We start from the raw sequence: 24,954 nt of genomic DNA, 5'->3' as shown, positions 1-24,954 counted from the left end.
CATCTGCTGACTCAGGCAAAAGTCAGCAATCATCTTGGGTAACAACTTGGGTAAGTCTTCAAAAATATTTTATCTGCTCAGAAGGCAGTATATGAAGGACCTTGGTCTCACCCAGCCTCCTAACTGCAGAAATGGCCACTGGAAAAGCTGGTTTCATAGAAAGGTGGAGCAAGGAGTGTGTTACCATGGATTCAAATAGTGAGAGAACTCAGCAGAGGTGGGAGAACCAAATTTGTGCCCCAAAAAGGGACATGATCTCTTTCCAGGGGAAAAACTTTGGTCATTCATTTAAGGAACTGCAGGACTGTGGGAAAGTAAAATATGTCTGCCTTTGGCTGGAGAATGGAGCTGATGGACTAGTCTACAACGTTTAAGATTTAGCAGATATTCCAGCATAGCCAAACTAGAGGAATATCTAGAGGGGAGGTTTCTTTCCAGGCACCATCCTGAGTATCTCAATCACTTAGCCAGAAAAGTATCTACTCAAGTCCTTTCTGCTGTGCAAAAGGATGTCCCTTACTGGGGCTAAGAAGTCCCACTATTTCCAAGAGCCATCAAGCACCCAGGTTATGAAATGGAAGTAGTCAGAGCTGGATCAAGTACTTTCCTTCTGTCCTGGATCACATGGTCTAGGCCCCAAGACAGAACCCTAGACTCTCATTAATGTCAGCAGAAGGCACCGGTATCAAGATCTTAACTGTACAGGAGCCAGAATGATTCTCAACGGCCACATCCTGTCTCACACACTGAGGAACAGCCAGTGAAATCAGAAGCTTGGATATGAAGGCATAAGGGAGGATTCCTGACCACAGAATAAGACAGCCATTGGGTAGAGTCCAGACATGGACAATTCCTGGAGCAGAACTGGCACTTCCCACTGATACACTTGTTTGTGTTAGACATCCTCAGCGAACCCCGGTCTGCAAACACTGAGTGGAGAACAGAATCTTGGACCTCTTACTCATGGTGTAGGACTATGGATCTGCTCAGTTTGCTTTGATTTTCCAGGTATCAATGAAGTGTACCGTTGAGAAGTAGATTTGGTGACATATGCACCACTGCCATATGCAACCTACCTCCCTGCATAAAGGGGAGGACGTCACCCCACCCTGTTTATTGATACAGAATATTGCTGCGGTGTTGTCTGTTAGAACCTGCACATGACACCCATCTATGTAGTGTAGAAAACATGTTCTCCACATCACTCTCAACCCTAGCACTTTAATACGGAGTTTCATCTCCTACAGAACCCAGACCTCCTACACCTAGAAGTTACCCATAAGGGCCTCCCATCCTGTGCGAAGCTTCGGGTGCTGATTTAATTTGAAGGAGATCTGGCCCAATTCAGCAGCTGAATCTCTGAATCCAAATTGAATCGGGAGACCAATAAAAAGGCCCGAATCAATTCAAAGCTCTCCAAATCAACTCAGAAAAGAGTCAGAGAGCTTCGGAGATTTGGGCAGTCCCCACTCACAGCTGGACGGAGCTGGACCTGGACTCCATACCGGTAAGCAGGGGATGGGGGTGTGGAGGAAGGGGGACGGGACCATAGGAGGTCCCATCCCCTGCCTGCTCTCCCAGCCCCCCGAGTGCCCTCCATCAATGGCCTGGCCCCAGCACCCCAGCTCTTTAAAAAAAAAGACATGCACCCACTGGCTTCTGCCAGGTGGGGGTCAATCCCCACTGCCTCCCACTGCCCTGCAGTGTGTGGGGGGCTCTTCCACGAGCTTGCATCCCCCATTCACTCTCCCAGGACTGTTGATAGCTGCTCCACCCAGCCCTAACTCCCAGTTCTTTAAAAAAGAAAAAAAAAAAGAAAAAAAAAAAGGCCTGCACTTACTGGCTGCTGCAGCAGCCATCAGGGCTTGGAAACCCATGGCAGAACCCCCCATGCAGCGCAGGGCAGTGGAGTGCAGCAGGGATCACCCCCTGCCTAGCAGGAGCCGGTCAGTGTGGTTTTTCTTTTTGTTTTTAAAGAACCAATGCTGGGGCCGGGCGAGGCAGCCATGGTGGGGGCTGGGAGAACAGGTGGCAGATGGGGGCTCATGACAGAGCCCACCATGCAGAGTGGGGCAGTGGGGGGGGGGCAGCAGGGATGCCCCCTCCCCCCCCCCGGCACCTGGTAGCAGTCAGTGAAGGAGGGGTTTTTAATTTTTTTAAAAAAATTTTTTAAGTGCCAGGATGCTGGGACCAGGTGAGGCAACCATTGATGGAGCTGGGAGAGCGGGTGGGGGATGGGGTCTGTTTGATTCAGAGATTCAGCCGATTCGGTGGTGGCCGAATCTCCAAATCAGATTTGTCCAAATCAATTTAGGACAATGATTCAAATGACTGAATCAAAATCACCATCTCCCGAATTGTCCAAATCCAAAGTGAATACTAGCCGCTTTGCACAGGCCTAGTGTCCAGCATGATCATTACATATGTGCACAGGGAGAAGTAGTATTTTGTTGCACATACCAAAGTCCTTCCCCTAACTGAGGGAAGATTGAACCACCAGGGGAATTGGCACCCTTATGGATGTATCACAATAAAAAACAACTTTAAGATCAAGTGCTATGGAACATGCATACCCATGATGAGGATATTCATATGGACAATCACTCAAAAAGGAGACACTCATTACTAGTCTTAATGTCAATTGCACTGCACTCTGCATCATTAAAAGTCACTGTATTTTTCTTCACTCCAGTCCTCAAAGTCCACCAGTTTTTTATGTATGAGATTCTGATCCTCTTCTGTATAGACAATGCCTCCAAATTTTGTGCCATCAAATAAATTTAAGGAGGGGGGAAATCTGTTAGCATACTCCTACTTTTTTGTGCCAATGTCATTAATAAAACAGAGAATGAGATTAGAGCCAAGACTATTCTTTGAGGAACTCTACTAGTAACCTCCCTTCAGCCTTGCATTTCTCCTTTCAAAATAACTAACTGTTCTCCTCCTCTCTCCCCCATTTCAGGCACCATATCAAATACCCTACTGAAGTCTAGATAGGGTAACTCTACTATATTTACTTTGTCTATGAAATAAGTTTTTCCTTATCAATGAAAGATATTGGGTTAGTTAGATATTTACCTTTAGTAAACTGATATTGCATTCTATCTCACTTTTCATTTAGTTCTGCATCTTATTCTTTCCTTCAGAACTTCTTCTATAGCCTTACTGCTGAAGTCAGACAAACTTGCCTATATCTGTTCAGATCAGATTTCTGCCCCCTACCTATTAAACATATTTACTGTATTTGCTGCTCTCCACTCATATGACACTACTCCCAATTGATGGATTTGTAACACACTTTGCTACTGGACCTACAATTTAACAAATGCTGGAATGGAGATTATCCAGTTTTTTTGCCTTCAATGTACTGAGCTCTTGCAGTTTTTCTTCTAGATCAAATGAGGTATTTTCCATTTGATTTCATCTCAGACTCTGTGATCAACATCCTCTTTACTGAAAACTAAGACAAAAATATCAATTTATTTTGGGGCTATACATAGATCATCTCTCACTGAAACAGGTGCCCCATTTCTTACCTAGTTCTCTTTTCACTTATGGGCTGAAGAACCTCTTTATATCTATTTTAATTTCCTTTGCAAGGTTTATCTCAGTTTGGTTTTTGGTAACTCTCCCTTGTTCTTGCAGTCTCAAACATCAACTTAGATCTCAACTGCTGCCATACCAATATTGACAATCTGTTTAGTGTTAACCTCCCTGCCTGAGGAATGAGACAGATGGATAAATTATCTCTGTACCCTTAAGACACTCCTCAGACAACATACTTAATATGATGCGCACTGATAGAAAACAGTTGCCATCTAATAACAATACAGAAGTTTACAGGGAAACAAGTAGCTGGCTTTAGTGTAATTCCTACTAGATAGGTGTCCACATCATGAAACCCCGACATAATTAGCACCCAGATTAGCGGTCACAGCATGTGAAGTCATGAACTAAATAGGCTTGGTGACTCTATTACTCTCATCTCTTGGTCCTCAATTAGTCAGGCACTCAGGTACTGTAAGTAGTAGATTGACAGTTCTTCCAGGTCAAAGCTGAGGCACACAGAGGAAGCAGCTGCAGTAAGTATGCACTGCTGTCGTCTATACTGGCATTTTTCCGTGAACAGACAAAGGATTCCTATGTCCAGGAATAGTACTGATAATCTGGCACCTTTTACCAGCAATGAATTTATTTAATAAAATGTTCTTTGAAACATCATCTAAAAATTCATCTACTTTACCTGTGTGTATCTTGAGGTGAGTCCGGAGGTTGCTAGGATCACTGAAAGCTTTGCTACAGAAATCACATTTGTGTGGCTTCATGCCCATGTGTCCCATGAAATGGACATGAAGTTTGGAAGGGGAGATGAAAGCTTGGGGGCACATGGAACACTTCCACTTCCTTTCCTTACTGTGGCTTGTCCCATGACTGCTGCTGTGTCCCTGGCTGGAGAGGTGGTTATGGATGTGGCTGCTCAAATGGGTCTTGAACTCTGTGTAGGAAGTGCATTCCTTTCCACAGTGACACACATGCACGTCTGGATGTTCAGGGACACCTTTAACACAAAAGCACTTCTCTTAGACACACCATTCCTTCAGACACTCTAAATATTTACTGACTTATTGTTTTAACATGGCTATACACCTACCTTTACCCCTCTGATATTACACATAATTAAGGATATCAACACATTACAGTACTATGGTACCTGTACTTCCTTGAAACATTAGTATTGCTCAATTCGCATTTCAGGATGGACTAACTGTACTTCAGCTGAAGCAACAATTTCATCACAGGTCTAGGATACTAAATCTTATTACTGATTCAGTTACTGACTTGCTAGACTACCTTGGGCAAATTTGTGTTGTTGCTTCCCTGTCTGTAAATGATAATACTTATACTTACGCACCTCTGTAAAGTAAGTGCAATCCGCAGGTGGAAATGCCCTACATAGTGCTATTCAGTAACAGTACAAGGATTGAGTCAAATTCCAGCAGATCTTACTTGATTCTTAATTTCAATGGGAGTTTTGCCTCAATAAGGATTAAATAAAGTCTGGATAAGAATTTTGGAATTCTCTCTCTTGCTATGATCATCAATCAAAAATATAGCCAGCAGCCACATTCTTGTAAATCTAAAAGAACAAATAGTAGTCAGTTTAAGGTCTCCTTTTGTGCTTGAATCCTTCAAGCCAAAACTGCAAGGCAGACCAGAAATTCCTTCGTTACTAATCAGTGTGGGCACAGATGTGATTCTCAGTTAGGGCATGGAGATGAATCAGGGAAAGCTTGTATCACATCTGGTGCCATACCACTGTCTGTCTGTATAACAGCATTCACTGAAAGCTCTAGGCACTGTGACTGCAAAGTACATCATTATTTATTATGTGGAAATTTTTCTATGGAGAAAACTACTGTGGGATCTCTTGTGACCAGGCAGATCTTCAGACTCTTACACATTTTGCTATCAGCTTTTTGCTATTAGGAGCCCTAAGCAACAGATAACTGAAAAGATATATCTCTTCTACTGAAACCTTCTCATCATGATCCAAAAAAAAAAAAAAAAAAGGGTTATTATAGAACAATATAACTATGTTATCTACACCCAACTAATTGTAATTTATAGGACAACTGTGGCACTCATCACTAAGTTGTGTCACAGAACAAAAGAAAATCCCAGTTCAGAAGCACCACAAAAAGGGACTTTGAAAACTTTTTCAGCAAAGGCAAGTAAGTGTGCCTTCTTTCTTACCAATCTGTCGAGCATAATCCCGGCTGTAATAAAAAAGCAGCTCATGTTCAGGAGGGATGTCCCGTGATGTGCAAAAATAGATTTTTCCATCATGTGGATAAGCTACCAGATTCTGCTCTTCCCGGTTTCTACATCAACCATGGAGAGTTAAAAAAGAAATCATAATTGTCATGTTGCAAACAAAACAGGGAGAATTCCCATTTGTATTTTAAAAACAATTCTGCTCATCTGTCATTTCATTATTTCCTTCATTCTTGACTACTAGGGATGATGACATAAAAAGAGAATCTCTTTCTTGAGAGTTCTTCTATTCTTACTGCTTAGTGTTCTGTGAAGTCACAAAGCATTGTGACAATTTAACTGTGTTCTGAGGAAGTAACTGGCATAATAAATAGCAGATTATGGGTAATAAATTGAAAACCTCTAGAGAACAAATATCTTTTTTCATGCTTTTGCCCCGAAGAAAAAGAAAGAAAGAAAATACATAATGCACACTAATAGCAAAACCATCTCCAGGTATAGACAGAACTTGATTAAGTTTCCTGGAATGTGATTGTTTATATTAAAAACAATGAAAAAAGAGCCCTTTACTGGCCTGGCAGGGAATGGCAGAGGATGAACACTGTACCACACCTCCTGAAAACCTGGGGTCAGTAGCAGTTTCTTGATTCCTACTTGTTAAGACTAATCGTGTAAATGGCAGCAGGCCCATCTAGTATCCCAGATTAATGGAGACAATTCTGCTTTTTCCTACCAGCCCATTCATGGAGCAATTTTAAAGTGAGACTATTTTCCTTGCAGACTCCCCAACAGGCAGAAAGGTACAACTGGGTGTCAGTACAAGTTAGGAGAAGAGCAGTGAATCCAAGAACAGAGAGATGGGCTTTTTGTCCACTGGTCCATTTTGATTTGGGGCACATTACCAATAAGGGTATAATGCAAAGGGGCAGGTAAATACCATCTTTATTAACTACTTAGAAGATGTCAGGGAGAGAGGAGGTGGCAAAAGGCCATCGACTGATACGTCCCGAGACTGGGGGGGGCACAATTTGTGGGTGGTAGCATCAGTGTCATGGCAAGCAGTGACTGCCTGCAGAAGCCGGCAGCAGTGTTGGCAGGAGGGGGGAGGGCAGGAGGTTGCGAGTGGTGAGTGGCGACTGTCTGCAGAAGCCAGCAGCGGGGGTGGGGGTGCGCACGAGCGGCGACTGCCCACAGAAGCCAACAGTCAATCTTGGGGGGAGGAAGGGGCATTTGCCCCCCCTACAAGTTGCCTATGCAAAAGGCTGCCACTTTCACTACAAAAAACAAACTAAAACAAGGGTTTAAACAACTAGATCAGGGGCAGGAAATTATTTTGGCTGGAGAGTCACTTAATGAGTTTTGGTGAGCTGTCAAGGGCTGCAAGAGTAGCCCTGCCCCTTAGCAGGTACTCCACCTCCTAGTTGCTATCTTGGGACCAGAAATCCCACCCCTAAGCCCTGATCTTTGTCACCAGAAGTCCCTCCTCTTGCCCCTGGAAGTATTCCTTTTGGGAGGGGGGGCCTTGCCATCTGAACCAGGAAAAACAAACAAATCATATACTAAATATACTAGAAGTCAAATATCTACTATAACATATTCTAATTTTATTAGAACTTTTTTTGTCATGATTTGCGTTTGTGTACTGTATAATCGAGGTGACTGAGTAATAGGTCAAAAATAAAGTCTTACTCTTATATTTTGTATGTGGGGATGTATTGTAGGGGGGTGTGGTTTGTGAGGGTGTGTGGCTGTGTGCGAGGGGTGTGTAGGGTATGTTGTGGGGTGTATGTATATGTGTGGAGTTGTGGGTGCAGGGTGTGGGTGTGTGGGGTGTAAGGGAGGATCCGGGGCTGTGGGGACCCTCCCCCTACAACAGTGCACAGCTCCTGCCACCAGCAGCAGCAGTAAGTAGGGTCCCTCAGGGCAAATGTACCCTACACATGCCGCCAGGGGAAAGCCCCACATGATGGAGCTGGCTGCCACCATGGAAGCATACAATAGGGCTCCCCACCACTTCTGGCGGAGTCCTGGCAGCTGCATGGGGCAGGGAAGGCAGCTGGTTCCATCATTCAGGGCTTCCCCTGGTGGCACGTGCATGCTGGGAACTGCATGTGCGCTGCAGGGAACCCTGCAAGATACACGTAGGTCTGCCTGGCTCTGTGTGCTTTCTGGGTGGGAGCAAAGTGTGCAGGCTGGGTGGGGTACAATTAATTGGTGGCTGCCCATGGGCCGGATGAAATTGCCTGGCAGGCTGGATCCAGCCCTTGGGCCATACTTTGCTTGCCCCACTAGATTCAAGTAAATGTTTTGGAGTGGTCCATTGCCATTCAGCTTGTACCAGCTCTCCCTTCAAATCTCTTCCCAACCCCATTGCCTTGGCCTTTCTTTTTCCCAGTTACAGGTCCAGCTGCCTAGAAATTTCTCAAATGTTCACGCAGTGCCATTCTTCAAGAAGTCAGTAGGGCAGCCCCTGCAGTGGCCTACACATTCACTCCTTACAATTTCCCCTCAGTCTACAGGCAGAAAGACATCAGAGTCACATGGACAGTACCACAGGTTTCAATTCAACTCAGCTGGGGTAAAGATGGCTCTTACCTGGCTTTACGTACAAACATCATCCAGTTACATTCATTTTCATCAGTTGTAATGACACAGAACTCCAGGACGCCATTGTGGTACATCTGACAGAAAAGAAAAAGCATGTAGCATCGAGATAAACAATGCAAGTGATTTTGGTCAAAGACCAGTGCTTTCTTTAAGAGAGGAAATGCTTACCTAGACTGAACAGGGAGCTTTCCTAGCAAGAGATCTCCTTCCACACACCTATTATGTGACTTCTTTGACCACTTCCCTTAACTCTGCTTAGCACAAAAATTCTGACCCCCTATTACAACCTAAGGACCAACACAACTGACACCCCAGTCCCTCTTCTGAAAGCTTTTATTTGAATCGCTTTCCCACTCACGCATCACCTTTCAGCTTCTGACAGAAATACTTTCAGCTACTGTTCTTACAGTCCAAGCATATCTCTTTCCAAACATCTACACCAGTGGTTCTCAGCCTTTTTTGTACCAGGACCCATTTATAAAGATCAATGGCCAGTCCTGCCCCACATCCCCTGGCCCTGCCTGTGTCCGTCACTCCCAACCCACAGTCCCTGGGCCATGCCGGTACCCCTAACTCCCAACCCCCTTTCCCCGCCTCACCTCCTGAGCCTTGCCAGAGAGGGCCCCCAGCTGCCCTCATTGCTCAGGCCAGAGTGGTGGCTGCAGCAGCTTTGGCTCATGTGGGCAGCAGCAGAGCATGTCCGGCCGCAGCACTGGCTAGAGGGAGGAGGAGGGGTGGCCTGTGGCACACCCCCCTGCCCTGTGCTGAAGCTGCCATGCTGCACCAGGTAGCTTGGTCATAGACTCTCCTGCCCCCAGAGTACTGTCTCCTGGATGCCCCACCCCTATGCACACAGGCACTGGCCCCAGTGCTGCTGGCCTGGTCACAAAGCTTCCTGCTGCCCCCAAAGGGCTCCCTGCCCCACCCCCTTTCTCTGCTGGAGGGGCAGGCACCTTCCCCCACCTACCCCCCACTGCCCTGCTGCAGCCTCAGCACCTGGCTGTCTGCCCCCAGCACTGGAAGGCACCTGCCCTCCCTTCACAAACCCATCTCCTCCACACACCCCTGACCCACACACAGCTCTCCTGCAGACAGACAGTCCCCAAGTCCTGGACCTCCAACCTCCATTCCCCATAGACTTACCTGCATCTAGCTGCTGGAGCTGCTCCCACCACCCTGCCTGGCCACGTGTATATGCACGCGCCGACACATGTATGCCTGTTGCCTCCAAACATCCCAGGCAGCAACTTGCAAGTTGGAAGGCTGCCAGCCTGCAAGGAAAACCTATGCCTTCCTGCATTTTTCTGGGACTTGCTCAAGACCCTTTCAAATATTCTTGCAACCCACTTTCGGGTCACAACCCACAGATTGAGAAACACTGATCTGCACCATTCAGCTCAGATATTAACTAGTTTATATTTAAATACTTTTTGAAAAATGGTAACTCCAAGTGAGGAAACCTCAGTGACAGACACGAACGAACACAATTCGTTTTCATCAAGCAACATGGGCTTGTGCTACAAGCCAGACTTGCTACACGTCAGCTGCAACATTTCTGTGGTTGGGACTGCTCACACCTGGTGCCCTGTTCACTTCCCCTCCCCATTCATGTAAGCTACTGGATGCAGGGCTGGGCCCGTCATGGCAAAGACTCCCTGCCATTCTGCCTGCCCCACCTGCCTCCCAGATCTATTACTAGGATAGGGGTTGTGCCTGCTTGGCTATTCCTGCCCTCGAAAAAATTCCTGGTATGAGGAGTGGTTCTGGTGCCCCTTGCATGATGGCAGTAATTACCTTATCACCAAGGATCCAGTTTTTTCCATTTGTGGCCAAAAAACATGGTTTTTCTCCTTTAAAGGAGAAAAAGGCAGGAAACTGTGGGTTTCCCTCTGCAGGCTTGTAGAGTTCCAGCCTGCAAGAGACTGCTTGGGGAAACAGGATGCAGGGGGTGCTATGTGTATGTGCACCCGTGGCGATGCGTAGGAGGTGCATGGGGATGCACGTGCACCCTGAGAGGGCTGGTGCATCGCCTGCTTAGGCGATAGGTGGGGGGAGCAAGCAGGAGTGCCGGTGTCCCCCCTGCGAGCACCAGCTGGGGAGTGGGGACACCAGAAGCACCGCTGGCATTTCTGGGAGCACCACTGTGACTTCCGGGTGCCCTGCTTGCCCTTCCAGGTCAGCATGATTGGCTGTGGGCCCCCCACAGTTGCTGACTGGCCACTGGAGGGACATGTGCTCCACCTGACTCAGAAGGCACCAGTCGCCCGTGCATGCACACACGTGACCAACAATACAGCCAGGCAGCAGTGGACAGCAGCTCCATCAGATTCTTGCAGGTAAGACTATGGGTAGCAGGGAGGGGGGGTATAGGTGATCTGTGGGGGTTGGGGGGAGCAGAGACGAAGTGTGGGGGATAGACTGAGGCAGCCACAGTGACAGAGTGGAGCTGGGTTGGTGGCTGGGAGTGCTGCCCAACTGCCTAGGGCTGGAATACATGGCCGCAGGGCCCAACTTGGGGAGCAGCACAGAGACACAGGTGGCTCATCTTGGGGTCTGGCTCCCCACCACTACACACATGCCTGGGGAGGGGTCAGGCACCAGAGGCAACGTGTCACAGGAGAAGGGGGGAGGGACACATGCCCCCCAGATTTGTGTATGGGATGCAGCAGGATGTGGGATGCTCATTGTGGGGCTTGAGGTTCCATGCTCTGCTGCCTCCTCCCAGGGATTCTTCATGGCCCAGCAGAGGGGACCAGGCACAGGAAGGCAATGGGGTGGGGAGGCTTGGTGTTGTCGCCGCTCTTACCACTACTGGGAGCCCTGAGCCAGCCATGCCACCATGGTGAGGTTTCCCTACCATGCCAGAAGCAGTGGGGGTGGCAGTGTAGAGTTGTGCCTCCCACCCCCTGCTGCTGCTGGGTGGGCAGTGGGCACCTCACCATGGCAACGCAGCTGGTGCAGGGCAGCAGTCGTGGCACTGAGCCTCCCCACCCCACTCCACCCTCCCATGCCAGGTCCTGACCGCTGGGCCACGGAGGCTCCCATGGGGAGGGCAGTAAGGCAAGGAGTCCCAAGAGTCCTGTAGCCCACATCTTCCCCTGCCCCCCACAGGCTCTGCTCAGCTCCACTCCTGCCATGCCACCTAAGGGGGGAAAGTGGGGGAACTGGACTCCATACTCCACCTACAGCAGCTGCTGGGTTCCACAGCCCTGGCAGCTAGGCCCCCCACCTCCCCTCTGGCAGGGCAGGGAGCTGCAGGTCAGAAGTTAGGGGCTGTAAGATGGGAGTGAAGGGCACCAGTAGGTACAGTGAGTTGCAGGCTGGGAGACATGGGCACCAGCAGGGCTGGGTGGGCAGGGGGCTGCAGATCAGAAGTGAGGGCGTGGGTAGGGCACCGGCATATCACGGCTGTTCAGCACCACAAAGCAGGGGGGAGGACAGCTGCAGCTGGACTTGTGCCCTGGTAAGCGAAGGTGCATGGGAGCTGTGATTTTTCATGATAAAAAACCCAAAATCAAACACCAAAATATATATGTATTTAGAATTTATTTTATTATAATAACTGAGACACTATGAAGCCCCCTGTGGTTTCAGTGGTAAAATCATTGTCTACCACACAGGAAACCTGGGTTTGATACCCACATGCTTATACAACTACAGCCTTGAGGCACCAAATGTCTGGACTTGGTCTAGCCTTTGGATTCTGCCTCAGTGGCCTAAAGGGGGGATGAAAGGTCTGGGCAACCTCCACTCCTCCATACCCCTGCCTAGATATGTGTGTTAAAGTTCAGGGTGACCTCTCATGCATACACCATGATCCAGAAGGATGGATGGCTGCCATCTAAGGCACTGGTAGGCTTCCAAATTGCTTTAAATATGTAAATAGATCAATAACACACTGTGTTCAACTGATACCTACATATATAGTGGCACTTCATTTTGATCACAGAAAAATGCAGATTTGTGGGGTTTTAATCAGAGAAATTCGGAGGGTTTTTTATCAGAGAATATGGGATTTTTAAACAGAGAAAACCAGGATCCCTGTTTATCACTTCTATAGGGACTCTGACCAACTGTGGTATAAACAAACAAACCACTACTTCCATGGGAGTTCAAATGACAATGCAGTGTTCAAAACCACAAGAATGCTAGAAGCCACAAGGCCATACATTATCTAGCCTAGCTGCTGACTGAAGCATGTTCTGCTACATGTCAGGTCCAACTGGTAGTATATACCTCACATAGTATCAGCTGGCATTTGTGGCCTGGCATAGGACCTACTGTATAGCAGATTTAAAAAAAATAGTCAATATAGTCCTCATTTTTGGGTGGAGGAGGAAGAAGATTGAATCTATGTCCTGGATAAAACTACCACACTAGCAACTTTGACAATAGCACAGGACTTGGGAAAACATATACTAACCTTCCATATATGATTGGTTGCCTTATCTGTCCAATCTGCTACTTCCATAGAATGACTTTGCTGCCCAATCAGTGGTCCAAAGCAAGTCCTCACGGGAATGGTTTCTCGAGTCCACACACCTGTCAACAAAAAATCAAAATCTGTATGAACAGTTATGCAAACAACCAATAAAAGTACAGCAGAAAGGTGTGGTGTTAGACAAATAATGCTCCAAGGGTTACATCTGAGCATCAGACTACAAAAGCCTCTCTTCCACAAATCAAATACAATTACTGCAGGAACAAGAATGGCCATCATCACAGGACACTAGCAGAAGCCTAACTGCAACAACTATTTTGTTGCAATTATAGTACTTGTTTTGGCTTTCAAATGCAAGTCACTTACTTTCAGGTAAGCTGTAGGACTAAGGTCCTGCCTACTTCTATCCATTAAAATTTCCAAAACGCTTTCTGCAGAAGCAGAATTCTAATCATTCTAATTTCAGTAACTACATTTTGCCTACCTAATCCCCAGGAATTTCCAGAATTGTTGCTGGGCATTGTTAAGCAGCTTCTGTATTTCTCCCCAGAGGCAGCTGTATTTCTGTCATGGGCAGAGGAATTCCTGCATGCATATTATTTATTATTAAACACTTACATTTATAAGTCCAAACCAATACACTGAATAGCTTTCAAGAATAAAGTGAAAATTAGTGCAGCTCAGAGAGAACAGGAGTAATCTGCTCCTGACAGGATGCATCTCTAAGCAAACTAGCAAACGCATTGTCTTCTAACTGAAGTTTCCATATAATTTAAGCCCCTTGTTTTAATGTGTTGCACTCTCCAGATAACAAAGGCAAGGTTTATAGTAATGAAGTCCATTTTAAATGGAATGGTCATAACCTAGATGCAAAACAGGTGGGAAAAATGGGTCTCGAACAGTTCTGCTTCCAGAAGATAACCAAACCTGCAAACCTAGCTAGCAAATGGTAGACTTACTTCGCTTCCTCTGTATCTTTCGATTGCTTCCCAACATCCTACAACAGTCTTCAATGAATGTCTTACGTAACTTAACTGTTACTCACTGTAGGCTTATCAAGTTCCAACAGCCAGATGCTGGGAAAGTTACTTAACTGCTGTATCTGAATTTGATTAAATGGAGACTTGAATATGGTTCTGTCCGCAGAAGAAGAGTTTAAGCAGGGTGATGACTAGCAACATTGCCCATGTCAAGAGATAAAATGTCATATTATCATCTGATGTAAATCAGCGTGGCTTTCCTGACTTTGGCATACCTCTGGAGATTTACACTACCTATGGATTTGGTTTTATTTAAGGAGTCATCTAATGCCAACGTCTTTCAGAAATACTTGTTCTTTGCTCTTCCAAACACTGATAACCCCCCTCAAAACAGAAAAATACTACCTCAAACACAGAGACTTAAGTTATTTTTATGTATATTTCAGTTACTATGGCTGTGTAAAACTTTCAGCATTGAAAGTAGAATATGTTTTGCCTGGAAAGGATTAATATATGACTTATTTATAACTGAATACTTACAACTCCCAAGATTAACATGCCTCCTATTCTAAGATCTGTCTAGACTAGGCTTTGAAAATATATTGTTGGAACAGACTACTAAACATAGCTGGAAAGGACAGTGTAATGTATGCAAAGCAAGAAGAGTTAAGGGCATATTCACACAACTCCTTCCAATCCCAGGTCCACCTCTGACAAAATAAGCTGCTTGTGGGTAAGTACACTATAAGCCAACAACTAGGAAAGGAAAGAGTTCAGGGCAGCCTCATAATGCCAGTGGAAAGGCCCTCAAGTCTTCTCTTAGCCTCTCACAAGTCACCTACGCTTCCTGTCACCTATGCTGTCCCGAATGGAGCCAAGTAGGAGTGAGTGGAGGGGCTTTTTTTTTTTCTTCCAGCAGAGACCTCAGGGTCAGGCGAGAAGCCATATAAACATGACTACAAAGACCATGCCACTTTCCTCACTCCTATCATGCTTCAACTCAACATCTTAACACATGATAACACACACACAGTCTTACCTACATAACACATGCATTACTGCCAAGCATGTTCTCATACCCCACCTTTACATCCTAGTTTAAACAAAACCTAAAAGATGACCACAAAATAAGATGCTTAATTTAAGCTATCCTGGTGACTTCTGGAGAAACATTTTTGGAGCTACCTTAATGTGCGAAATCTTTCTCCATAATATCTTGGCTGTGCTAAGGTCACAGAAGTCTGGTTGTTTTTTTATGGCTTTGTAGAGATGCACAGTAACGGGATGCTTACCAACTTCAGCTCCCATGATAGATTGCCGTAGAACGAGCTGTTTTGGGAGGGAAAGCCTTGCTCGGCTCTCTATTGGGGTGTCAGGAACAAAGGTAACAGGACCATGATCTGGGCAGTCTGATGGGTACGCCTTGTCACACAGTGTGCACCCTGTTGGTGGGGGGAAAAGGACAGCACAGACCAGTGAGATATCATGTACCACCTAGAAATCTCCAGATATCACCTAGATATCACAGTACCACTAGGAAGTCTGAGGTGAAACCAGGGTTCCTTTGCACTCTGCCCTCTACAAATATATTTTAAGATACTTTTCCTGCCAAAGATCCTACAATTTAATTAGATAAGACAAAACAATGCGGAAGGAAGAAACTAGCATGATAGGTGATGATTACAGATGATGAATGAAGGCAATTAAAAGTAAGCACTTTACAGAACATCACCTAGGAATTCTGTAACAAGGTGGAAAGGGAGAAGCTCCTATCCCAATATGACCCCAGAGGTAGCTTCTAACTAGTTACCTCATCAACTTAACCGGATTTTAAACTAAGTAAGATTAATATGATGTTACATTCAAGAAGGGAGAATTATATAAGAATGGCCCCATCACAGCCAGCCCAGGTCTGGTCCTGAGATGCCTCTGTCTATTCAACTAACTTAACAAGTTTTTCTAAATATATTTTACAGTGACAATACAGCAATAGGAAAGGGACTGACAGACTATTCTTTTGTATCCCTCATTAGCATTAAGTGGACAGAGTTCTGACAGCAGCTGTATATGGATTTCATTTCAGATTACAAATAGAGTTGGCTTTGCTGCCGGTTATTAAAAAAAACCCACCTCTTAAACTTGTTTCTTATTAGATTGGCTGAATTTACATAGAAATTGCTCATACGCATAGAATTTTATTTTTTGGTCAAGGGAGACCAGGTCTCCATGACTCTCCCATTTCATTCTCCCCTTGCTATTTACTTCTCTTTCAAGGTCTTGGAGCACAAATAATTTCACTCAAACAGAAAAACTTGAAACTCCCATTGAAGGAATCATTAGAAAAACTTTAAACTGTACGAATGACAATGTGTGTCCAAAAGCACTCAAAGTAAATTCTGATATGTATTACTCCATCAAAACGCTATGGAATTCTACTGAAAATTAACTCATTGAATGGCAGCATTGGAACTGGATGGGAATAAATTAGAGAGAAGCCCTAGATCAGATTATTTTATACTGTACTCGATTATCAGAACTAAAGCTGCCACCTCTATTTCATTATAAGCAAAGCTGACAATTCTTATTCAGCGAGGCTCTTTAATCCCTTATCTCTCCACCTGTGAAGCTGAAGTCTTGAAGAAAAAGAAGGTAATCTAGTGGCAGATCTAGAGAGATCTTAAAGTGAACAGGCTGTGGCAGTAGTGTAAGGGGGAGCACCAGCCCTAAGTGCTGACCTTTGAGGTGGGAAGGCAAAAAGAACAGTGGTTGCTTTTCTGGCACTGCCCCAAATGTGGCTCCTGCCCAGGGCACACAAGTGCCCAGTTACATCACTGGGCTGTGGGCCAAATCGTAAGCAGTGCCCCCACAAATAGCCGCATTTATTTCTTTGGGCTTAACTGTAGCGGAAGGCACAATTCAGTGGGGTAGATCCTCAACTAGTGTACAGTGTCATGGTTCTAGAGAAGTCAGTGGGGTTAGGAAATTGCTCCCAATGGCAGTACTGATATGAAAATCTGGACCCATCTGAATTACCGTATTATTTACTACACAATTCTAAACACATTGGTTGCTGAGCAGATAAGTTAGTCTTAAAACAGACTACTGTGCAAGAATGACACTCAGGTCTAAAGCAGAAGTAGTAATAGGGACCCTACAACAACTTAAATAGAACTGACAGGAATGAAGATTAAAACAAAACAAAAAAAAAGGAGCGTCTGCTTTAGAATCACAGTGTTTATGTTTTTTTGTAATTGAACAATCGCATCTTGAAACAGAACAGGTGAGACATGCTACTGCCCACTCTGCATCTGAACATCTGTACTTCTGCCTGGAGGTGCTGCTCTCCCATAGCTCTCACAGCCAATGCATGTAGGTGGTTGGGTGGGTAAAGTGGAAAGGGGAATCAAACTCTAACTGAATTGTTGTTTCCTCCTGGCTTTTACCTATCTGGCCACAATTTATTTTATTTGGAAGTGAAAATGTGTACGTTTTGCTTGGGAAAGTTTTTTTGTACAAGGACAAAGATCCAAGGAGCACAACAATATTATGTCACGGACCATAAAGACTATAAAAATTGGGGAAAAAGTGTAGAATAGGAATAATCAGATGGACCAAATCCTGGCAGGGATGGAAGAGTAACCAACTCACCGCAGAAGTTCAGAAGAGACATCACAAAATTGGTCAAGCCATTTATTTTTTAAAAGATGTCTGTGTGCTTGGCAACAGAGGGCAGCATGCATTTCTCAATAAGGATATCAACCGATTTTCATAAGAAAATTAAAAATTTTCCTCATGTATGAAACCCATCAGATTGAAGTTAATACTTTTACTGTAGGGAAGGACAATTAAAAAAACCCACTGGTGTTTGGCCATGATTTGTATATTCAAATGGAAGAATTCTCAATTCCTTTCCTTCCTCTTTTCAGTGTTTTCTGTTAAGTGCCATATTTGTATTTTTCATATGGTTTAATAAGACCTTTACAAAACCAATCTACTTTATAATATGTATACACACACAAGGTATAATTACATCTTATTTTTTGGTAAAGAAGTTCACCCAATACAGTTCTCTTTAAAATAAGAAATCCACAAAAGCCTGAAAGTTTGTAAGTAATTAAGCATCCAATCTCCAGGCAGCACAGGAAGTTAGGTAGTGAATGATGTTAAACTGTTGTCCCATCATGCCTAGGTACTGGAAGTTTAATCCTCAGTTTAGACACCCCAACTTTTGTGGATTTAATCCTATGGCTTTAACAGATTGTCCCAACCAGAAATCTATACAGCTGGCTGCAAGACAGTCTCCATATCACACCTTTCTGTAGTTGATCTATACATGTTACCCCAGAGCAGAAGTGACCACACCAACACACTCACATATGGTAAACAAGGTAGCCATATTCTCTTTGTTTGAATTGGAGTCTTCCATTTGCAGCGATGATGGTACAAAGGCGAGATTGTCTGAAGACACATCCACATGGCTTGGTCCCATGGCTACTTCCTGGTTTATGGAAGACACTGCCACAGGTTCGAGACTGAGGCCCACTTCATGCAAGGAGACAGAGTCCAGGGAAGCTAGGTTGTGTGAGGTAGAGAGTGCCACGCTCACAGAGTTGGTGCTCATGGCCACGGTATGAATAGAGTCACTTAGTGTGCTGTCTGATATTGCGCTTACCCGTCCGGCAATGTGGTCAGGCTCCATGACAACAGGAAGTTCCAAAGTGCTACCATGCATTGGTATGACACCACTATGTCCTACTGCATCTGAAGCCAGGTTGTTACCCACTGTGTCTACAGTTAATGCTTCATGATTCCTGGAGCCATTTGGGATTTGAGAATGATCCCCAGCTACATCATCCATTGTCAGCTCCTCAGTCATGCCATCAGTAGAGATTGGGCTGGTTACCCTTGAAACGCTCTCCATGGTTATTGTAGTATCCAATGCTACCTCGTGGCTGTCACTAGGATGTAGGCTTTGAACACCATGTGTGTTCACTGTGCGGGAGTCCATGGAGACAATCCCAGGTTCAAGCCCCACAGTTCCAGTGGACTGGTAGGGATCTAGGGCTGAAGGATTATTGGAGACAGATAATGCTGGATTGCTATCAACATTTATAGTGTTGGGATGGATGTACTGAGGTGGAGGTCTGTCAGCTAAGTAAGATAAGATACCTGGTGGAAGGGAAGAAAAAGAGGGAGGGAGGGGAAAAAAAAAGAGAAAGTTTACAGTACTAGTTATCAAATACTAAGTTATGGTTACAATGCATTTCAGCATGCTATTTTAACGTCAGTGTGCATTAAATCTAATTACTGGTTTCACATGCCCATGACATTTATTTTCAATTAAAAATACACATTTTAGCCAGTTCTGCAAGTGCAGTTTAAATCTGTAAGATTGTGGTAAATCATCTTTGCTACTTCCCATCCACCAAGCCAAGGACAGACAGATGTAACATTTGCAGCACTCCAAATGCCTTTAAAGTACTCCAGAAGTGAGGAGACAGGCATCACCTGCTGCTGAAGTGCTTCAATTCAGCTCAATCCACCTCAACAATGACCCTGGGTAAATAGGAACAACTTTGAAGTGCTTCATTTGCATCCTCCAGCAGAGTGAGACAGAGATTTGGTCAGTATGCTGGCAACTTACAGAAACTCTGCTCCATACCCCTCACTACTCCAAGGCAATGCCTCTGTGACTCTCTCTGAACTTGACTGCATCAGGGTCAAAGAAGTGTGTAACCATGTACATTTACAACTAGCCTCAAAAGTAGGCCATTCCTACCATTTGCTGACCACCTGTCCAGCAACTCAGCTTTTTGAGTGGAGCAGTCTCAAGAGCCCACTTGGTGCCACACCAACAACCTGTGCCAAGAACATCTACACATGCCTCCTCTGTCACATCTGCTAAATGGCTTGAGCACTGGAGGTGGGGAGAAGCCACAGACATTCCTGCCAGTTGGATTAAGGAGACCCCTCCCAGTGCTCCCTAAATACGAGTCATTGTAACCAGGCTGTATACAAATGGATAGCAGCTGACATAGCACCTCATGGTTGTAACCACTACTGACATCAGTGTGACACCAAGAGGAAGATATTCGAGGCACCAGACAGGACAGCCCGAGATGCTTGCTGTATGTCAGGTGCCCAGTAGGTATCAGAAAGACCTCTCGTGTATGCTAGCCAAGGGTAACTCCACTAAGACCCACTTCATCACCAATTCTGAGGTGAACTCAGAGCCTTCTGATAATGGTGATGTGGCTTAGCAGGATTGCACGGAACTTCCATTCCTGACTTGGCTCAGGAACATCTCCAGGAGGAACCACTTATCTTTCAGTTTGGGACTGCCAAACAAGAGACACCAGCCATCAGGACATAACAGCTTGGAGGCCACTGACAGAGATCCTGGAGCACCCGCCCTCTCCCCCTGACCATCCCCACTGACCTCAAGCATTCATCTTCTTGGAGCCACCTGGAGGGAATGTTTGCACACCTGAGCATGGGACCAGTTGGTGAGTAGCAATACACCAACACTGTGACAGCATCATTAGACAACCTGTCCTCTCATCCCCCTTACATAAGGAAGAACTTCTTCTCTGTAAAGGTAACTAGAACTGGGAACACACTCCCAGCAGAGGTGATGCAGTCTCCATCCTTGGAGGTGTTCAAGAGGAGGCTGGATAAACACCTCATTGAGCTAGTCTGAGCTTATTAACCTCCTGCCTATGGCAGGGAACCAGACCTAATGATCTTCCAGATATCTTTTGGACTATTCATCCTATGATTCCTACCACACATCCACTGTCACCCAAGGGCCAGGATGCACCCACACATGCCAACCTGCAGGCCCATGGTGATGGATTAGAGGTGGAGAATTCAAAGCCATTCAGAGGTGGGTTGCTGTGTTAACTCAAGAGGAGAGGGGCAAAAAGAGACCGACAGATGGTCATGCAGGCACCTTGGGGGTGCAGCTACGTCCTATGCCATGAGGGGAGAGGAGCACAAGCGATCCCCACTGATGCACAGGTATGGCTGTGTGCTCATGCCAATTCCTAAGTTGGCTGCAGCTCTCCCATTGGGCCCTTTCACACACCATTCATTTGGGCCAGATGGGTGCCAATTTTGCATTTTTGGGAGGCAACAATGGAGAACTCTGTGGAAAGCTGAGCCGGGCCACTAAAGCATAGTTTGGGAATTTACTCACCACTGTCACTTAATTCATGTCAGGACAACTTAGCCTCTCTCATCTTTACAGGGGTTTGCATGGCCCATTCCCCAGGGGCGCGTGAAGTACAGCTCTCTCCTCCCTTCCCATTCCCCTTCTACAATCAACAGCTACTCCAACAAGGATTCTGAAAAGTGAACCTCCCCCCCCCATAGGTACCACCCCACTGTCCCTGCCATCATGCTACATTGGGTGACATTTCTCTTATGGGAGAGGTCAAATCCACCTACTCACCATCATCCTCTGCAGCCCCTCTCTACCCAACTTAGGGAATGCCTAGTTGGCAACTAACACAAAGGATACAGTAAAATACAATAAAATTGAAGAACCATCACCCCCCTCCTACTTTCACTGCTCTAGGCCACCTGTGGAGACAGACCTGTTCCTCCTTCTCCTCCACTCCTACACACGAATCACTAAACCAGGAGGACAGTAAGAAGCCCCTAGCTCCTACTGAGCTAGCAAACCGGCCGACACAGAGTGGTCATATAAAAACCCAGTCCTATTCCCCGCTCCTGACTCTATTGCTTGACCAGCAGAGCACGGAGCAGTGGAAGGGCAGTGGTAACAAGTAGGAAGAGAGAGATCTGCATTTCTTACAGCACAAATTAGAATCTGGCAGTCAGCCTGCTTGGCCATCTCTCCCTTACTGCTACTAGCTTAAATGTCATGGTTAGTTTATGGGCTGCAGCTCCAGCATGATGGTGTCCTGGCAATAGAAGGAAGGCTCCTGGAGCTTCCCTGACAGTGGATGGCATATAGCATCGGGGAGTCCAGGCTTGGGCAGGAGGTAGCGAGGCCCATGGGTTCATCTGATTGTAGTCAGTGGTGGAATTTCACAGGGTTAGCAGGGAGACCTCACATAAGTGGTGCACAGGGTCTTCTGCAAGCTGAGACTGGGCCATGGAGCATCTTTCTCTGTTAGCAACTTCAGCATGTAGCTGGCATTCTGTACAGATGCTGAGGAACTTGCTGTGCCAGGTACATATCAATGCTTTACTGCTGCCCAGCCATTAGTGGGCAGGTCCTGAAGCTTCCTTTGGAGGTATGAAGTCAGTTCAACACTCACTACAGAAAGGTACCCTCTTTTCAGTGACACTATCTTTGTTGGATCTACCAAGCAGCAAGGTCCTGGGGCAACCCTATCATTCATGGGGCCAGAGCTATGCTGCCCAGTCCCCACTAGTGCTGCACCACAGCAAATTATTCTGCCCAGCCCCCAAACAGGGTCACACTAGGGTCAGGTCCCAATCCAAAAATCTATGCATCCTAGCCCCAAAAATCTGCACACCTAACCCAGTTCAGCACTTAAAAGAATAGCACCAACACCTGACCATCCTAGTTTCATAGAACACCCACACAGAGATGCACCTTCATCCCATGTTCTCCTTCCCCTTTCCATGGCCAAACCTTCCCTTTGCCCTCACAGCCACACCAGGAACAGGCCCCATACCTTCCTCCATGAGTACACTCCCAACCCCACCTCACTTACTCTGCTCCCACCCACCAGCCTTTGCTACTGCCAGGACCTGAACCTTTTATCCTCACCTGAGCACTAGCTCAAGACTCCTGTCCTTTGTGGAGGATTTGGGGACAGGAGAGCAAGAACAGCTCCTTTCTTCTCATAGTATCTTGGGTAGTTCTTGTCCAGAGCCAGCATGATGGTGTGGAACTCAAGACCCTTCAATCCTTCTGTACAACACAGAAAGATGCTGCCTCACCATCCAACTCCCAAAGAGCCCCTCCCACTATGGGAAACACTGAGCACAGCCTAGCAGGACAAGGTCTCTCTCAGTGTGCCTGCTTTTCTCCCTTTCCTTACTCTGGCTAATACATCGCCCCCAATTCACCCCATCTGTAGCTCACTCCATTTGGTTTTGGTTTAAAGCACACATTTTAATGTTTGAAGCATTTGTCAATCAGAAGAACTTTTTAATAAGCCAGTATACAAATTGTTCCAGGCTTTGATTGGCTTAAAACATCTTGAAGCCCCACACCTCTGGAAGTAGTTTTTCAGGGCATCCCCCTCCCAAGAATGCCGTCATGGTTGTTGGGTTGTGGGACCCAGCCTTGGGTGCCTGATACTACCTTGCAAGCTTCTGGGTCTTTGCTGCCCAGACCTGTGAAATGGCATAAGTTAAAATGACCATCCAGGATAGGCAGAGTTTAGTAGCATCTAAGTTTACTTAGAGTGCCCTTCACTGTGCCCAGAAATGTCCAAAGGTGCACTCTAGTCATCCAATAGCTGCTCAGCTAGTATTGAACAATTCCTTCCTGGGATCCAAGGGCTTAGTTGGGCTTCATGAGCCACAGGAAGTGTAGGTAATGTGCACAGGGGGAAGGGAGCAAACGAAAAAAAAAAAGAGCAATTTCTCCAGCTTCACAGAATCACAGAAGTAGGGTTGGAAGGGACTTTGTAGATCTTCAAGTCCGACCCCCCAGCCTGAGCAGGACAAAACTGGGCTCAGATGACTCCCGCCAGGTAGGCATCAAGCCTCTTCTTAAAGACCCCCAGGGTAGGAGCCAGCACCACTTCCTTTGGAAGTTGGTTCCAGCTCCTAGCCGCCCTGACAGTGAAGTACTTCTTACGGCCATCTAATCTAAACCTACTCCCCAACAACTTGTGGCTGTTATTCCTTGTTATGCCAGGGGGTGCTGGGAGAAACAAGGTCTCTCCCAAACCCTTCTGGTCCCTCATAGTGAGTTTATAGACAGTCACCAGGTCCCCCCCTCAGCCTTCTCTTATGAAGGCTGAACAGGTTCAGGTCCCACAGTCTCTCATTGTAGGGTCTGCCCTGTTATCTCTGGATCATGCGGGTGGCCCTCCTCTGGACCCTCTCAGTGTTGCCCACATCCCTTCTGAAGTGCGGCGCCCAGAACTGGACATAGTACTCCAGCTGCGGCCTGACCAGTGTTGCGTAGAGGGGGAGGATCACCTCTTTGCTCCTACTTGAGATGCACCTGTGGATGCACGACAAGGTCCAGTTAGCCCTGCCAACTGTGACCTCGCATTGTCGGCCCACGTTCATCTTGGAGTCAATAACAACTCCAAGATCCCTTTCTGCCTCCGTGCTCTCAAGGGAGTTTCCCATCTTATAAGTGTGCTGCTGGTTACTATTGCCCAAGTGCAGCACCCTGCACTTGTCAGTACTGAAACACATCCTGTTTTTGTTAGCCCACCTCTGTAACCTATCCAGGTCTTGCTGCAGTCTTTCCCTGCCTACTAGCATGCTCACGTCACCCCAAATTTTGGTATCATCAGCGAATTTAAACAGGTTGCTTTTCACCCCGTCCTCCAAATCACTGATAAAGAAATTGAACAGCACAGGCCCCAGGACCAAGCCCTGGAGGACTCCACTGCCCACTTCTCCCCAGGTCGAATATGACCCATCCACCACCATCCTCTGAGTACGACCCTTCAGCCAATCTGCAATCCATCTGACCGTGTAGGCATCAGTGCCACAGTCACTTAGTTTTTTAATGAGGATGGGGTGGGAGACAGTGTCAAAGGCCTTGCTGAAGCCCAGAAAGACTATATCCACTACAACACCTGCATCCAATGCTTTTGTGACCTGATCATAAAAGACAATCAGGTTGGTCTGACATGACCTGCCCCTAACGAAACCATGCTGGTTGCCCTTGAGCATCATCCCTGAAGCCAGCCCATTGCAGATGTGCTCCATGATGATCTTCTCAAAGAGTTTCCCTAGGGTTGAGGTAAGACTGACGGGCCTATAGTTGCCCAGGTCCTCCCCTCCCCCCTTTTAAAGATGGGGACCACGTTGGCTATCTTCCAATCATCTGGCACCTGGCCCAAGCACCACAAGCACTCATAAAGCCATGCCAAAGGCCCTGCAATAACCCCTGCTAGCTCCCTCAGCACCCTGGGGTGGAGAGCATCTGGACCTGCTGATTTAAGCACGTCCAGCCCC

The 24,954-nt window shown here is 46.3% G+C and overlaps 1 protein-coding gene across 4 annotated transcripts in view; it reads right to left on the bottom strand.

Annotated features, from left to right (window-relative positions):
* The window catches only part of PRDM4 (PR/SET domain 4), a 41,528-nt gene that overhangs the window by 5,981 nt on the left and 10,593 nt on the right, over positions 1–24,954 (bottom strand). For all 4 annotated transcript variants that reach the window (XM_090043146.1, XM_090043147.1, XM_090043145.1 and 1 more), the window contains 6 exons: positions 18,178–18,972; positions 15,096–15,245; positions 12,806–12,924; positions 8,371–8,456; positions 5,755–5,882; positions 4,244–4,558 (listed from right to left, as the gene is read on the bottom strand). In XM_090043146.1, the coding sequence (XP_089899272.1) occupies positions 4,244–4,558; positions 5,755–5,882; positions 8,371–8,456; positions 12,806–12,924; positions 15,096–15,245; positions 18,178–18,972 (1,593 nt within the window). The remainder of the gene's footprint in view (positions 1–4,243; positions 4,559–5,754; positions 5,883–8,370; positions 8,457–12,805; positions 12,925–15,095; positions 15,246–18,177; positions 18,973–24,954) is intronic.

The sequence above is a fragment of the Crocodylus siamensis genome, chromosome 4 (assembly GCF_052110815.1).
Source record: "Crocodylus siamensis isolate JL-2025a chromosome 4, ASM5211081v1, whole genome shotgun sequence".
NCBI lineage: Eukaryota > Metazoa > Chordata > Crocodylia > Crocodylidae > Crocodylus > Crocodylus siamensis.
Note: the sequence above shows the minus strand (reverse complement) of the source record. Positions and strands in the feature narration are given on the sequence as shown.